General features: G+C 43.3%; 2 protein-coding genes across 9 annotated transcripts in view; one reads left to right on the top strand and one right to left on the bottom strand.

Moving 5' to 3' along the window:
• PRICKLE1 (prickle planar cell polarity protein 1) overlaps positions 1–17,585 on the top strand; it is a 117,472-nt gene that overhangs the window by 78,408 nt on the left and 21,479 nt on the right. For 2 of the 8 annotated variants that reach the window (XM_049882867.1, XM_049882862.1), the window contains exon 1: positions 16,001–16,409. The exons of 2 other annotated variants lie outside the window; for them this stretch is intronic. The gene's annotated coding sequence lies outside the window, so the exon portion shown is untranslated. 4 more of the 8 variants (XM_049882864.1, XM_049882863.1, XM_049882866.1 and 1 more) reach the window with 3 other exon arrangements.
• Positions 16,500–17,467, bottom strand: LOC126076293 (basic salivary proline-rich protein 4-like). The gene is made up of 2 exons (XM_049884852.1): positions 17,103–17,467; positions 16,500–17,007 (listed from the first exon to the last, which is right to left on the bottom strand). The coding sequence occupies exons 1-2, from the start codon at positions 17,465–17,467 to the stop codon at positions 16,500–16,502; spliced, it is 873 nt and encodes a 290-aa protein (XP_049740809.1).

Genomic DNA, 17,585 nt, shown 5'->3' with positions numbered 1-17,585 from the left:
GTGGATCTTACTTAATTGTTGTGTGCGTATTACATTAAAGAGCTCAAAATGGACAAAGACATCATTGATCTCTTATAACATTTATATAAGGTTTGTGCTCTTTTCTCAGTGGTTACTTTATTGTGATAGTCTATTTTCGGAAAATTCCAGGGATTTTAGTGTATCTTAATTTCTTTACTACCCAGCTCTCCAAAGAATCCATCCCCTCGAGTAAAATGATGAGTGTGAGGGAAGTCTGGACATGCTCCTCCCAGGTGGGAGTAACTAAGCCCAGGACTTTACTAGATAAGTAACAGGTGTGAAGTGTTGTCAACAAGCTCTTCCCTTTGACAGCTGCATTGAGCCATAAAACTTTTGAATAATTTATGCAAGTCCGTAGGAGCCAAGACAGAGATTGTTAATCCAGGGTTCAGAATGCACTAGTGTTGATTCACAACGAAATGCATAAAATTAGGTTTTTCATTGTGTCTCTTATCTTTGGCCTTTAGGTAATAGGTGAAAATATTCAGATTGCCCCATAAGTCAAATTAATTTCGTAAACTATTACCGATGGACTTATCATCTTCTGTTTGCTTTTAAGTAAAAGCAGAATTCATCATACTCATATGTTTTGGTTGATATTTTAGAATATAACAAGATGGCCAGGACTTTAATTTCAGTTAACTGTTAAATTTGCATACTCTCTTGTAAGCTAGGTTTTTCCTCCTCAGAAAAAGCAAAGCAGGATATGGTTTGTTACATTCATTGTACTTTATAGCCTGTTTTGCATTAGGAGGTTATGGAAACCTAAAACTGAAAGCCCTATAAAGGAAACCTTACAGCAAGGGAAATAGAAAAAAGAGACATCTGGAACTGGGCCAGGGATTCGAACCAGTTTGTTTGGGTTCAAACCCTTGCTGAGAATTTGCATTTCTAACAAGTTGTCAGGTGATGCTGATGCTGCTGGTTAGGTACCAGTTCTGAGAACCACTAGTAGAGCAGGGGTTCTCAAAATTTATTACACATGAGAATCACCTGGGGCTCTTGTTAAACTGATTCTGGTTCAGTATATCTGGGGGGTAGAAATGCAAATTCTCAGCAGGGGTGGGAGGGGGGCTTGAACCAGACCAAACTGGTTCAAAACCCCGGACAGGGCCCCTTTTCCTCACTGTTTTAAACATACATTGTAGTGTAAAATGTGGATCCTTGGTAGTTGGAAGTAGGAAGGAGCAGAGAAGCAAGTACCTAGCCCACCAAAAAAACCCAGCGCCGTCGAGTCGACTCTGACTCATAGCGACCCTATAGGACAGAGTAGAACTGCCCCATAGAGTTTCCCAGGAGCACCTGGTGGATTTGAACTGCAGACCCTTTGGTTAGCAGCTGTAGCACTTAACCACTATGCCACAGAGAAGCAAGTAATGTTTAAAAAGTCTTACCTATTGTTAAGTGCCCCTGTTAAGTAGACCTATTTGTGCTCTTTAGGAACTAACTGAAATACTAAACCATTAAAAAATTATAAATGTCCACTCACTCCCAGGGCATTCCAGAATCTAAATGTCAGTTCCTCACCTATTCAAAACAAAAACCGTCAACAGGAATCTGCCCAATGAGGGTCATAGCTGCCATACTTGTTGGCAGGCTTCCAGTGGTAGCATGGCAGAGGCCCCACCAACAACTCTGCTTTCTCCTAGTGCTGTTGATGGTAAAGGTGAATATTTTCCCCACAATGCACAGAAAATTTGCGATGCAGATAGCATGCTAGTGGTCATATTGCATTCTTTTTTCCCTTATAATCCCACTACATATTACATTTGTTTTTCTATGCCCATCAGCATCATAATGCCTAGATGTTCCCATTACAGCCTTTCAAGGAAGCAAATATTTACATATGTTATCATTGTATTTATTCTCCCTATGAACTCTCGTAAGTAGGCATGAGAAACACAGTGATAGCATTTTCTGTAGTAGATTTTAATTTGCCTGTTAAAAATAATGCTGCACTTTGTGAAAGATATTCTTAGGAATCAGACGGTTGCATGTCAGGAATGTAATTTTAAAGATTTTTGGGAAGCCAAAAAAATGATCCCAAGTGTTGCTTGTATAGAAATTTGCCTTCCTCTTTTATCTTTTGAGTGGTGAATCTATTTCAAGGAATTGCCTAACCATGTCATTTGATTATTTCAAGAAAAACTTTTGACTCTTCAAATCCTAAAACATGATATGTGATAAAATGAATTTTTAAATGATACTTTCAGTCTTCACTAATTTGCTTTCTCCTCCTAAACGTGATTTTCCCACAAGGTAAGGAGAAGAAACATTTGACAGATTCCTGGAATCATGTTGGAATCTATTGAAAGAGAAGCTAAAAACTTCAGATATGGCTAATAATGGAAACGAGGCCTAGTCTATTATGTTAACCACAGCATGTAGTCAGCAGTCTTAAATTGGAAGTAGAACTTGTGTTAAATAAAAATTTTGCTTTTCAGCAGGAAGCAGATTGTGTTTACGAGTCAGCATGGTATAATATGAGTCCTAATAGTCCCCCATTATTTGAGCTCATCTGCAAGACATTTTTGTTGGGGGACATGTTGGTAGAATTGCCCAGAAATGCTGCCAGACATTATTAATTCTGTTGCCTTCTTTTTTCATTTGTTGCAACTGAACCGAAGGAGCTTAGTAAAAAAAAATATATATATGTATTATGGTCCAGTAAGCTGAGCTGTAATCAATTTTGTCTGACAAGTTTATTAATGGCTACATTATTTCAGTGCCTTTTGCCTTCAGGATGTCATGTGAGAGGCATTCAGTAGAATGTGTTACACAGAAACCATAAACTGAGCCAGTCTCGTGGGCTGCCCTTTGTTCAGTATAATCTGGCTTTAAATTGAAGAGGTGATGGTTGGGCTGCTGAATCCATCAGTGAGAGATACCCTTTTTTGAGTAAGAGCTTAGTACACACTGATACTCATAATGACTAATCAGCAACAGAGTAACTATTATATAAAAGATATTCAAATATAGGCCAGTTTTGTTGTATTTGAACAATAAAATGATTTTGTGTCAATAGAAATTAAGATGATATAATAAATAGCTTCAAAAAAGCCCAAGTTCTTATTTGTATGTGGGGGACCCCTCTGTTTTTGCTTTTCAGCTGCACAACTCTCTTGTCCTAGAAGCCAGCAAAGGCAGCCAATACATTGTTATTGACCCCCACTGAGTGAGACTGACAATAATTGCTTCATTTTTAGCTAAAATCATATGGTATTAAAAACTTCTAGAATTAGTCTTCCCACTTGCTGGTGGTGCTGCTAAAGGAAAAGCAAAGAATTGTCTTGCTATTTATATGTAACTCTGGTTGAAGAGTACAGGCTTTGGTGTCCCACCAGGTTTTGAATTCAGACTCTTCTACTAACTAACTAGCTGATGACTTTGAGCAATTTACCTTACTTTTCTCATTTGTAAAACAGGGAGAGTAAGATGCATCTCATCATGAGGTTATCAGAATTTTAAATATATGTACAAGATTTAGCACAATACCTAGCATGCATGTATTCCTTAAGTCACTGATGCTGTGATAATAATGAGATGTTCATTTGGTTCTATTTTGCTCTTACTCAATGTATCACCAAAGAATTAGTAACATCCATTACATGTCTAAAACGACGCAAGATTCTAAGACGTATCTGACTCTTCATTCTATACTGATTCCACCATTGTTTTTTTTTAATAATTTTTATTGTGCTTTAAGTGAAAGTTTACAAATCAAGTCAGTCTGTCACATGTAAGCTTATATACACCTTACTACATACTCCCATTTACTCTCCCCCTAATGAGTCAGCCCGCTCCCTTTTTCCAGTGTCTCCTTTTGTGACCCTTTTGCCAGTTTCTAACCCTCTCTACCCTCCCATCTCCCCTCCAGACAGGAGATGCCAATACAGTCTCAAGTGTCCACCTGATACAAGTAGCTCACTCTTCATCAGCATCTCTCTCCAGCCCATTGTCCAGTCCCTTCCATGTCTGATGAGTAGTCTTTGGGAATGGTTCCTGTCCTGGGCCAACAGAAGGTTTGGGGACCATGACTGCCGGAATTCCTCTAGTCTCGGTCAGACCATTAAGTCTGGTCTTTTTATGAGAATTTGGGGTCTGCATCCCACTGTTCTCCTGCTCCCTCAGGAGATCTCTGTTGTGTTCCCTGTCAGGGCAGTCACCAGTTGTGGCCAGGCACCATCTAGTTCTTCTGGTCTCAGGATGATGTAAGTCTCTAGTTCATGTGGCCCTTTCTGTCTCGGGCTCATAGTTATCATGTGACCTTGGTGTTCTTCATTCTCCTTTGATCCAGATGGGTTGAGACCAATTGATGCATCTTAGATGGCCACTTGTTAGCATATAAGACCCCAGACGCCACACTTCTAAGTAGGATGCAGAATGTTATCATAATAGAGTTTATTATGCCAATTGACTTAGATGTCCCCTTAAGCCATAGTCCCCAAACCCCCACCCTTGCTCCGCTGACCTTCAAAGCATTCAGTTTATCCCGGAAACTTCTTTGCTTTTGGTCCAGTCCAGTTGAGCTGACCTTCCCTGTATTGAGTATTGTCCTTCCCTTCACCTAAAGTAGTTCTTATCTACTAACTAATCAGTAAATAACCCTCTCCCACCCTCTCCCCCTGCCCCCTCTCGTAACCACAAAAGAATGTGTTCTTCTCAGTTTACACTATTTCTCAAGAACTTATAATAGTGGTCTTATACAGTATTTGTCCTTTCGCATCTGACTAATTTCATTCAGCATAATGCCTTCCAGGTTCCTCCATGTTATGAAATGTTTCACAGATTCGTCACTGTTCTTTATTGATGCATAGTATTCCATTGTGTGAATGTACCATAATTTATTTAACCATTCATCTATTGATGGACACCTTGGTTGCTTCCAGCTTTTTGCTGTTGTAAACAGTGCTGCAATAAACAAGGGTGTGCATGTATCTGTTCATGTAAAGGCTCTTATTTCTCTAGGGTATATTCCAAGGAGTGGGATTGCTGGGTTGTATGGTAGTTCTATTTCTAACTTTTTAAGAAAACGCCAGATAGATTTCCAAAGTGGTTGTACCATTTTTACATTCCCACCAGCAGTGTATAAGAGTTCCAATCTCTCCGCAGCCCCTCCAACACTTATTATTTTGAGTTTTTTGGATTAATGCCAGCCTTGTTGGAGTGAGATGGAATCTCATCATAGTTTTAATTTGCATTTCTCTAATGGCTAATGATCGAGAGCATTTTCTCATGTGTCTGTTAGCCGCCTGAATATCTTCTTTAGTGAAGTGCGTGTTTGTATCCTTTGCCCACTTTTTGATTGGGTTGTTTGTCTTTTTGTGGTTGAGTTTTAACAGAATTGTATAGATTTTAGAGATCAGGCACTGGTCAGAGATGTCATAGCTGAAAATTCTTTCCCAATCTGTAGGTGGTCTTTTTACTCTTTTTGTGAAGTCTTTAGATGAGTATAGGTGTTTGATTTTTAGGAGCTCCCAGTTATCTTCCACCATTGTTTTTAAGTCACTGAATATTCACTGAAAGGAAGGCTCTGTACTAGGTATTTAACAGGTTGTGGTAAGGCCATGCTCCCTCTCCCTAAAGGATGCTAAGGATGTTCATGGCCTCCAGATCCATGCAGACCCCACTTCCATGCTTGATAGTTAGGGTCATCAGAAGTCTTCTGACTTCAGGGGTGATAATGAGAAACACCTCAGCACAAAGCTGATTCATATGAGGTGGAGCTCAGACATACCTCCATTCTCTAAACTTTTTACCAATTCTGACACCAGCCGGCCTCCCCATGGCACTCTTTACTTCTCTGCTGGGTCTGATAATTTGTTGTTGTGGCCATACAGAACTCATAGACCATACTCACTATTATGTGGCTTATTAGGGAAGTAACATGCTACAACTTGGGATCAGGATCCACTTGGAAGTAACGGGAACAACTAAGGACACAATTCATCAATCAGGACAGCTTTCAACAAATACAGCTCTCAGCTCCTTCTCGGCTATGCTAGCCAGCAGGCCACTCTTGAGCCTCTGCCTCCAGACCTTGCACAGGCCTGGACTCGGTTGCTGGGCCCCGCTCAGGAAAGCATTACAGTTCTTTTGACTCTACCATCAAGTGCCCGAAGGTACCCAACTCTGCTATCAAGTCTGCCTGGAGGCACTTTGCTGTCTTACTCCGTGGGTGGGCAAGCCCAATGTAGCTGCTTCGCTCAGTATGGAGGGAAGCCCACCGCAGGTGTCTCAGGCTGATCTCCTGGTTCTCACAGCTTGTATTATCTTGTGCCATCTTGTGCCATCTTTTGCTGTCTCATGCTATCTCTGGTATTACAGCTCTCTCTGTCACCTGGGGTCTAGAAGATTCTCAACGTAGGGACCCCAGGTCCAAAGGACGTGCTGTGCTCCAAGTTCTTCTTGATGGTAGTGAGGTCCCCCCTCAACCTCTGAGATTGGCTCTTTTATAAGCCTACTCCTCCCACCAAGACTACAAACTGACCAATCCCCTAGGTAGGCCACAGTCACCATATTTGCATAATAAACCATCCAATCCTTATAAGGGTTTTGCATACCTTATTTGCATAGCAAACTGTCCAATCCTTTTGCAAGATTGGGTCCTAGCACATTGTCATGGATTGAATTATGTCCCGCCAAGAATGTGTGCATCAATTTGGCTGGGCCATAATTGCCAGTATTGTGTGATTTTCCTGTATGTTGTAAATCCTGCCTCTATGATGTTAATGAGGGAGGATGGACGGTGGTTGTGTTAGTGAGGCAGGACTCAACCTACAAGATTGAATTGTGTCTTGAGGCAATCTCTTGAGATATAAAAGAGAGAAGCGAGCAGAGAGACAGGGGGATCTCATATCACCAAGAAAGGAGCACCGAGAGCAGAGCATGTCCTTTGGACCCAGGGTTCCTGCGCAGAGAAGCTCCTAGTCCAGGGAAAGATTGATGACAGGGACTTTCCTCCAGAGCTGACAGAGAAAGCCTTCTCTTGGAGGTGACACCCTGAATTTGGACTTCTAACCGACTAGTCTGTGAGAAAATAAATTTCTCTTTGTTAAAGCCATCCACTTGTGATATTTCTGTTATAGCAGCACTAGATGACTAAGACATACATCACCTTGGCAGAGCTATAAACTCAGGGCCAGAAAGGCCATATATAAAGAGAAACCCTATTACACTGCAATGCTCAACAAAAAGCCTCTTCCCCATGATCATCTTTTACATACTACTCTGGGGGACACTCAGCTTTTCTTTTGAAAATTCTTGGCTCCTTCTCTTTCTACACCAGCCTCCTTCTACCCTTAGCCTAGGGATTGTGTTTGTCTGTGACTGGCCAAACTTCCCATTTACTATCACATGTGCTCTGAGGCTGATGCCACAGATCTCCTGTCAGTTTATGTTTTTATTTTTGTGTCTTGAAAATTATCCTGTGTGGTCCATCACAGGCTGCTAATGCCTTGTTAACATGCCTTACTGGTTTGGATTTGAAGCAGGGTACTGGGTGTTGAATCAGACAGCTTTGCATATGCAACTGTATGACTTGCCACTTCAGGGTTGGCTCTTCCACAACTGACAGGAGAAGAGTCCATTCCTGTAGTCCTGGCTTTGGCACTAGCTCATATTTTACCAAAGCCCACTCCATCAAGTCATCTTTTTACACTCAGCACTGTGAACCAACAGATACTGCTTTCAAGGAACATCTAATCCAGATAAAGACAAGAGATTAATGTACCCAAAATTAGGATTTGACAGCTCAGGAAGGGGTATCATGTTTGTTATGGTCTGTGTCAATCCAGCAATCCAACATGATGTTTTCACTGAGACACTTAAGTATTTGGGCCAGGTTTGGCAGAGGGAGAATGGAAGATGCTAGGAAAGCTCTCTGAAGGAGCTAGAAACACCACAACATCTATTGCTCAAAAAATATATCTCTTCCATACATTAATATTAACCATAAAGCATGGCTATCGCCCATCCTTATGGATGCAGATGCTGACTAGAAACGTTGGGCTTCTGGGTTATCCCACAGGTATGTATACATAGGAAGAGAATCATATCACTCTTGTTAATAGAATTTCTCTTGAAAGAGAAAATGAGCAGTAATTTTGGAGGAGGGACTGGCTGGAATAAGGTGATAGACTTGGGACTACTGGAGGGGCCTGGAACAGCAGGGACACCATGTGGAAGCACTTGTTCTAACCTGGACCCTCAGGGGGGATTTCCTGGACCCATCCTGAACTAAGTCTTAAGGTAAGAGTAATCTAGGCAAATAAAAGTGAGTAGCTAGTTGATTCCAAGTAGAGGAAACAACAGAAATAGGCAGAGTCACAAAACAGCAGGATATGGTTGGAAACCACCAGCAGTTTTAGAGCCAAAAGTGAGGTGTGAGGAGAGAGAGCTAGAGAGATCGACAGGAGGCTGGAAATGTAAGGCCTGTTTGTCATGCAAAGAACCCTTAATTTTATGCTTTGGAGGTGATGGGAAAACTTTGAAGGAGGGCTTTTAAAATAGGAAAATAACATAGATTTGTGGGGGCCGAGTGGAGAATGGACGTAGAGATGAGAAGAGCTGAGAAAATGAGTTAGGCTATTATAATGTACCAGGGTGGAAAAGATGGGGTGGGCAGCTGTCATAGGGAAAAGAAGAAGGGCATACAGAGTTAAGAAATTTTTAAAGTACCCAGATCTGTTAAGTTACTGAATGAGAGTAGGCAAAGGGGGGTGCTAAGAATAAGTATGGAGCCCTGCTGGTGCAGTGGTTAAGTGCTTGGCTGCTAACCAAAAGGTAGACAGTTTGAACCTACCAGGCACACCATGGGAAAAGTGTATGGCAGTCTGTTTCCATAAAGATTCCAGCCTTGGAAACCCTATGGGGCAGCTCTACTCTGTCCTGTACAGTAGCTATGAGTTGGAATCAAGTTGACAGCAACAGGTTTTTTTGTTTTTGTTTTTGTTTTTAAGAGTTAAGTTGATGTGTGCAATGACCAGGCTCCTGGCTTACTGGACATGTGAAAACCAGAACCTTTTGCAGTCCAGTTGAACTGCCCCATAGAGTTTCCAAGGAGCGGATGGTGAATTTGAACTGCTGACCTTTTGGTTAGCAGCCATAGCTTACCATAGCTCTTAACCACTGCGCCACCAGGGCTCCACAAGTGGTACCATAAAAACTGGGAATAGGGGAGAAAGAAGGATGTTGGTTTGGAGGCGGGTGGAGTACATAATTTAGAAACTCAAGCTTTCTGAAACGATTTCAATTTAGCCAAGTAGTTTGAGTTCATATCAGATCTTAGAAACCAAAAAGAAAATATTGACCTAAATGATAAATTTAATGAGAGTCCTTTAAATCTTCAAACTGGGAAATTGAACTTCAAATTAGTTGACTCACTTTTCTTTATCCAAATAAAATTTTTCTTTATCTGAAAAGAAAATAAATCAATGGATTGAAAATTGAAATTAAAAAAACCAAACCATTGCCATCAAGTCAATTCTGACTCATAACGACCCTGTAGGACAGAATAGAACTGCCTCATAGAGTTTCCAAGGCTGTCAATCTTTACAGAAGCAGATTGCCACATCTTTCTCCCATAGAGCAGTTGGTAGATTCAAACCACTGACCTTTTGAAGCAGAGCACTTAATCCCTGTGCTACCAGAGCTTATGAGGTATAAATAAAACCAACCAAACCCATTTCTATCGAGTCGATTTCGACTCATACCGACCCTATAGGACAGAGTGGAAGTGCCCCGTAGGGTTTCCGAGGAGTGGCTGGTGAATTTGAACTGCTCACTTTTTTCGTTAGCTTAACCACTGTACCACCAGGGCTCCAAGACATAAATAGAAGTACTTCATACGTGTAAGGTCCTGGGTCAGGTTCTGTGGAGAATAAAAATGTGAACAAGACACCTCTCCAGTTCACCATCCAACAAATATTTATTGAAAACCATAATGCACTAGGCAAGTGTATCTGAGCACTTTCCATACATCTCTAAACACAGCAGACCTCTGCCCTTAGCCCGTCTATAATTCAATGCAAACAAATATTGAGATTAAAATTTCAAGCAAAAAGGATAAAGAAAATGTTAAAAGTAAGTTGGATCAAAACATAGTTACTCATCTATAACTGTATGACTCCAGACCAATAGAAAAATTTTCATTCCAAATCCTGGCCCTGGCACAATCTAATTAAAGCTTGTAAACCAGCCTCCACTACAAAATCACCTTGTTTAAATTCCCACAGTTGCAGAAAGGGATTTGGGATCTTAGATAAGATAAAGGAATGTTATGGAAAGCTTTGCTGACCTTTTTCTTTTTGGCAAGAGGCTTCTGGCTGCTTGAAATAAGTCTTTGCTGACACCTCCTTACGAGTGCCTTGGTTAGTTACAGCGCACGGTAACAGTGTTAAAAGCTGCCATGCCTGTGTTGGCCTAGATTTTCCCTTGTGGAAAATCAACCATCTTAGTAGTAGAGAGCTTAAGAAAATACACAGGTTAGCAGAATAGCTTTGAGCATGCAGTTCATGAAATTAAACTGTAAACATTGTATAATTTCTCATTTTAAAATGGAGCAGTTTCTGTTATTTGGCTGTAAAGCACTAAGGGCTGGATTTGCCAGCATCCACTTACACTGCTGACCTTCCAGTGCCCTTTTGATCTCCACAGAAGTTAGTTGGGTAGTTCTGCATAGATAATCTTGCAACCTGAAAATCATGTGCCTGTTTCTTTCCTAATGATGGACCCTGGGCTCTAACACTGTAGTATGTAAATACTATACTTTAAAAGTAACTATCAGCAGGAAGACAATCTGAGCTTTGTAATGTACATCCTCGAGGTTACCTTGCAGTTGCAGGTTAGAGCTCACGTCAGGGCCAAGCTGTTGGTTGTCTTCAAGTAAACTGTGGGAATGATGACTTATTTAGGAATGTCAGCATCCATCTGCCACCTTCCTTCGCCCCCACCCCCCTCACCCAAACACACACACACTCACGCACCTGGAGCCCTCCACAAATCCAAATCCTATTTATTTGCCTCCAGACACAGTGAGTTGCCCTTGCTGGCCTTGACTGGGGCACTTTCAGTTCTCACTGGGTTTCCCAGCATTGCCCTCTCCTCCGTGTCTCCAGTTAAGTCACAGATATGATCACTCTTCTCTGCTTAAGTTCCTGTGGCTCCCCAACCCCCTAGAATAACTTGGCAGTCATTATCATGGCACACAAAGCTGTTCACAGCCTGGGCCTGCCTACCTTTTGGCACGATCTCTGGCCCCTTCCTTCTGCAAAACTCCTGTGATCAGTTCCCCATCAGATTGCCATGAGTTTACTAAGAGTGCCTTGTTCTTTTGGCCCTCAGGCTTTGATTGGCTCAGCCTGGACTCTGGCCTCAGGTCCCACCTCAATTCCATTCCATTCACACCCTATTAGTTACCCTGATCAACAACTTTTCATCCTTAAAGGCCCAACTCAATATTACACCATCTTCACATTTCGTAGATCCTCGCCTTCCAAACAGAATTGATTTCTCAACATTTCCTTTTGTCCTGTATTGGACCTTTAACCACAACTAAGCTGTTTTTTTTTAAGCTGTAGCCTAATTACAATGTATTATGATTTGTTGTGTAGTTAGGAAAACTAGACTAACCATTGATTTTTCCCACTTGTATATTTTCCTATGCCTTCTTTTTGGAATAAATCAAGATATAAATAGAATATGAAGTTTAGCATATGAAGTCATTCAGTTAAGAAGAGGGTCTAGGTCTAATAGTGCTGCCCTTCAACAAATATCTTTTGACTCAATCAAAGAGTCTATCAGTGAATCAATGGGTAGATAGATAAATGAAGCATTAATTGAAGCAGCGCCTGCCCCAGTATGTCTGGCTTTATGGAAATTTGGGACTGGTGATATCCCCTTCCCAAAGTATTATAAATAAACACAGCAGGGATTCCACTCTTGAAAAGTTTGTAATTGGGAGGAAAATAGTAGGGAGAGGGAGCATATTTTCATATAATTACTCAAATCAACTAATATTTAAACATTGGAAACTTAAGTTTCTGCTTCCGAATGTTTCTTCCTTATATCGATATTGTGGTAAAACCAAAAAAAAAAAAAAACAAACCCATTGCTGTTGGGTCGGTTCTGACTCTTAGCGACCCTATATTGTAGTATATTTTTTAAATGATTCCTTAAACTGTTTCTTCCTCTGCCTACAGAAGTTTTACATGATCATTGTAAAAAGGAAAAATACTGTGAAAAAATATATATACTTATTTCATAAATATATAATTAAAAAGTGATAGCTTCACATCATTGCCCTCTTCCAGAAACTACAGTAACGGTTTGGCCTTTATAGTCCTCTAAATAACTTTGCTATGCATATGCTAACCTGTCTATTATTAGTTATAACACTGCGATCACATTGTGTATTATGTTTTGCAACTTTTAATGTATCTTGGATAACTTTCCACGATATAAATCTCTCAGTGTTCATTGGAAGACATTTCTTAACATTTTGGCAGTTTTCAGTAGTGAAGTCTTCATAATATTTGCATTAAACCACAGATGTACAGGAGTTGAGAAAGCTGCAGAACCTAAGGTCAGGGTACTTGAATGCTAGTTTAATTATCTGCCCATGAAAAGTAACAAAACGACCTGGGAGGGTGGGAGGAGGTTATTTCAGAATAGTTGGAGTAGGATGGGCAGAGATAGCTGTTTTTCCTAGCAGTTATAACCCTGAACAAGTGTCAGATGAAAGGACCTGATCTTGTATACCCCCTCCCACTTCACTTGAGCTGTAGATTCAAGACAGCAGAGCTGTAAACACCTTTACAGCTGGTATTAGTGTCATAAGTAGCTATCAAGTTTTAAGAGACTGAGAAAATATTAACGCTGGCAGAGCTTCTGGGACCAGCTAGTTTGAGGTGGAGGAGCCTGAGGGCTGCTTTGGAAGACTGGGGAGGGTAGTTGCGGAAGAGGTTTGGGAAGAAGCCAACCCAGAGTTTCAAAAGAGTGGCCTCACTTTCATCTGTTTCTATATTGAGATTCCTATTTTAGTTGGTGGAAACCCTGGTGGCGTAGTGGGTAAGCGCTACGGATGGTAACCAAAAGTTCGGCAGTTCACATCCACCAGGCCCTCCTTGGAAACTGTATGGGGCAGTTCTACTCTGCCCTATAGAGTCGCTATGAGTTGGAATTGATTCAACGGCAATGGGCTTTTTGGTTATTTTAGTTGGAAATGGATTGTGTTCCCTTCTCTTTAAAAGTTCTAACAATTGACTTAGCCCAAACTCTAGCATTTTAGAGATTAAAAAACTAATACCTGAGAGAAGTGATTTATCCCTATGGCACAGACCTAGCAATTGACAGAAGAGACAGGAGCCCTGGTGGCGCAGTGGTTAAGTGCTCAGCTGCTAAAGGAAAGGTCGATGGTCTGAACCCACCAGTTGCTCCGAAAGAGAAAAGACCTGGTGATCTGCTACCATAAAGATCACAGTCTAGGAAGCTCTACTTTGTCATATAGGGTCACTATGATTCGGAATTGACTTGGTAGCACAGAACAACTCCAAATCCAGTGCATCAGGTACTTGGAAAGGAGGATTCTGGTTTGCACTTGACTACTAACCTACCCAGTGGCAACACAGAAGAAAAGGCCTGGTGATCAGCTTCCATAAAGATTACAGCCAAGCAAGCCCCGTGGTATAGTTCTACTGTGTACCACATGGGTTCTCCATGAGTCGAAATGACTCTATGGCAATGAGCTTGGGTTTTTTAGGGTGGTGCAAACAGTTAAGTGCATGAATACTAGCCAAAAGGTTGGTGCTTCAAATCCACCCAGAGATGGCTTGGAAGATTGGTCTGGGGATATGCTTCTAAAAAGTCACAGCCTTGAAAACCCTGTGGAGCAATTCTACTCTGGACACATGTTAAAAATAATTAAAACACAAAGAAATCAAAACATAGGGTTTATTTTGAACAATTAATCTGTATGTATGCAAGAAGATCATTTTGTTTCTAAAAACAAGTGGCTCAAGTCAGCTAGTTACAATTATTACAAAAACAAACCTTTGAGTTAGCACAAAACAATAAAACAATATTTGTTCCATGATTTAATAAACAATTTGCAGATTAGGGAGGTTTCCATCTCCCTGCAAAAAAAGAAAATGCTTCTGAGGATTGGAGATTTTACAAAAGCTTTAAGACATGTTTTGCTTAGTGAATAAAGTTTCCATGGTGACAAGGTATTCAGTGGTTATTGAGTTAGCATTAAAAAAAAGTAACTCCTGAAAATTTGGCCTTTCACAGATCAGTAGCTATGAGACCTCTTGAAATTAAAATTAAGGAAGCACACAGTCTTTTTCATTAAATCATGGGGTAATGGGTTATTGACTACCATTTTTGAGCTGGAAAAGGCAAATTGACAATGTTGCTGAGTTCTTAGTATTTCCTAGTTAAAAAAAAAAAACCAATAGTTTTGTAGTTTGGGTCAGGCTTTTACCCTCAGTTTTGGGCTTGTGGGTAAGAGAAACCCCTTCAAATCAAAGTAAGATATCTCTTATTTATTTATTTTCACACATGGGGTGGCCATGAGTTGCAATTGACTTTGATGGCAACTAAAACCAAGAACAAGGTAGGAGTTGGGGGCAGGGACAGATGGCTGGGAGGATTAGTAGTAAATCTACAAAGGGATTGGGTGTAGAAAATGTTGAAGAATCACTACTCTCTAATCACATTGCTTTAAATATAATCAAAGGGGAAAGGAAGTAATTGGAGACTTAGAGAAACTGCAACCTATTATAAAACTCCATAATGCCTGTTAACTCTAGGAAGAGCTTGATATTTGCCATGGGGCCCTTCCCTGGGGGTGCTACAGACTCAATGAATGGTAACTAGAATTTGCAAATGATCAGGGATCGACCAGTGATCCTCTCTGTAGGCAACTAATGACAAGCTTCAGTTTCTTAGTGTACCTAGAAATAGCTCAGAAACACGATTAGCCTTTATGTGGGTGCTTTCTTGTGTTTGAATAATGATATTCACATAACCTACTTGTAAAAACTTCTGTCAAAGCAAGAAATTGATAGCAGTTATCTTGCTTTGATTTTGGGGTTTTCTTACCCACGAAACCAAATACTTTGAAGAAATCCCTGGCCAAAATCGATCCACCAACCGATTTTCTTTCACCCAGAGTTCCAAATCCTTTCTTTCCTATTAGAGGCCAGGCTTATTAATTTGAATCCCAAAGATATGCCTGGTGAAGCCGCAGAGACGATCTTGTGAACTGTGATCTGTTGCTCTCAGTCAAAAGGGAAGGGCAGGGTTCAGTCAATCATGTGAAGATTACCCAATGGTTGATCTTCTAGATTTCTCCCTCCTCTTCTCTTTATAAGCCCCAGTTGTACCCAGTTTCTTCCAGCCATTTGTTTTTACCGAAATCAAAGTGGTCTCAGTAACCCCTCACGATAAACCTTATGTTCCAATTTCTGTGAGTTTTTCTTATTTTTAACAACTCTTATTAATGCACTTAAGTACATCCGGTGACCCGACTCTTTTTCTTTTGCTGTTATTTACTGATAAAAATACATCTCCAGAGCTAAGCATAGCAATCACTGGGAAATGCAAGAAAAGTCTTAATGGGAGAATTCATATGCTAATGAGCGCTTCCAAGTGAGAACTTGGTTAAATGTGCCATTTGCTGACATCATTGTTATGGACACAGTGGAGATGAATTCTTTAAGAGACGGCCTTGCATATTCTGCTAGGGCTGTGTGGCCAGCGCGTGCACCTGCGAAAGGGGGAAGTTTACATAAGCGTCCTGGGGTACTTGGATCTCAGCGACTCCACTCAGTAGGGCTCCCGGGATTGGAGCGGCCAGACGGAGGTAGGTGCTCGCGTCGCGAGGCTAGCCAGGCGGATGGGTAACTTTTCGAGGAATGACGTGCGCGCGCTCGCGGGACCTCGTGGAGACCTGCCAGTGGCAAGGTCAGCAGTGACAGTTCCTGGAAAGCGGGCGGCGGCGAGATCAGGCTGGGCAGGCTTGTGCGGACGGGAGCAGAGCGCTCATCTGGCTTGGGCTAGCAAGCCTGGCGGCCGGCCTGCGAGGCTCCATGGAGGGTGGGACGGTCAGGAAGCGAAATGGTTACTTTTTAAATGCGGGCTCTGGTTACTTTCTGGAGATCGCCGGCCCCGGGCGGGCTCGCGGCGCTGAACGGAGACGGGATTTTTTCTCTCTGTGGTAGATGATCCAGGACAGCCGCAGAGCCGGGCTGTGGCGATGCGGAGGCCTGGACGAGGGAACTTGAAACGGAGACGCAGCGTCTGCGACGCCGGAGGGGACAGAAGGTCTCCGGCGAGCTAGAGGACCTTTTGCTGGTCCCCCAGGGCTGGTTAGGGGGCTGCTGCGGGTGAGAATTACAGCGTTGCACTGCAAGGAGGTTCGACGAGGACTGGGCTGAAGGAAAGTGCGTCACTGCGGGTGGGGGCGATAGCGACCCCTAGCCCGCCGCGCCGACTTGGCACTGCTCCGGGCGCAGTGGGGGGCGCCGCCCGCAGCGATTTAGTGGGGGCCCTGCGTTCGCTGCCCCCGCCCCCTCTGCCCCCGCCCTGCTAGGGTTTCCGGAAATGGGGGGGGCGAGGGTGACCTGGAGGGCACTCAGCAGTCTTTTCCTCCAGGAAACCACCGGCACCCCTGCCGGGCCGCCAGCTTCGGCAGGTCTCAGAGCTGGTGGCAGCGAGCGCGCGCCGAGGGGCTCCGCGGATTCCTGGTTGCCGCGGACGCCGGGACCCGGAGGCTGCAGGCCGTGCTCTTCCCCGCGGCCGCAGGTGGAGGAGGCACGCTCTGGGTCCCGGGGCTTGATGGCAGCTGGGCGGTGGGGACTGAACGCGGAAGGACTGCGGCTGTGCGCGCGCCCGTGGGGAGGGGGCTTCTCGCCAGAAGTTAGAGGATAGACGTGGGGACCAGCGCGCGCTTGAAACCGCCGCCAAGAGTCGGGGGCGAGTCCCCTACCAGGGAGGTGACGCTGTGCTGAGAGGCAGTGCGAAGCTTTCTTCTGGAGGTTGGTAAGGGGGCTCTAAGGCGAGTGTCCTATCTCTGGGACAAGGGGGATTTTTCTCGGGACACTGCGGGGCCCGCGTCGTGGCCAAGGACGGGTTCGCTCCCTGCCGCTGGGTCTTCGAGGGCAATCCTTGGTAACCCGGGCCGGAGCGGAAGGGAAGAGGTAGTGGGGCCAGAGTGCAAGGGAAGAGCAGTGGGCCGGAGCCAGTCTGTTCTGGGGGCCCGCCGGAGGGGACCGTCCGCTGCTTCTGGCAGCCCGGCGGCCCGGGGCGCCCCCGCGCGGCCCAAGCCCTCGCTGCGGTGCGGAGAGAAGGAATGTTTTGCTGGGCGCAGGGGGCGCTGACGCCTGCTGTAAGGTGTCCATTCCTGATGCGGGGCAAGTTGAGCCAGTGAAGCTCTAATGGCCATTCTTGGCAGCCTTATGAATTCTCCCCCTGAACTTTCCCGAAGAAGGTCGACATCCTCCCCCTCCGGGTCCCTCCCGCCCCAGTTTTAAGAGCTCGATTTTTCACATTAATCTGCGTCA

This window comes from Elephas maximus, chromosome 4 (assembly GCF_024166365.1).
Source record: "Elephas maximus indicus isolate mEleMax1 chromosome 4, mEleMax1 primary haplotype, whole genome shotgun sequence".
Classification (NCBI taxonomy): Eukaryota; Metazoa; Chordata; class Mammalia; order Proboscidea; family Elephantidae; genus Elephas; species Elephas maximus.
Note: the sequence above shows the minus strand (reverse complement) of the source record. Positions and strands in the feature narration are given on the sequence as shown.

Coding starts and splice junctions, on each gene's coding strand:
- LOC126076293 (XM_049884852.1), bottom strand. CDS start 17,467: ATGGCCATTAGAGCTTCACTGGCTCAACTTGCCCCGCATCAGGAATGG. Junction 17,008..17,102: donor TCCCGAGAAAAATCCCCCTT/GTCCCAGAGATA, acceptor CCTCCCTGGTAG/GGGACTCGCCCCCGACTCTT.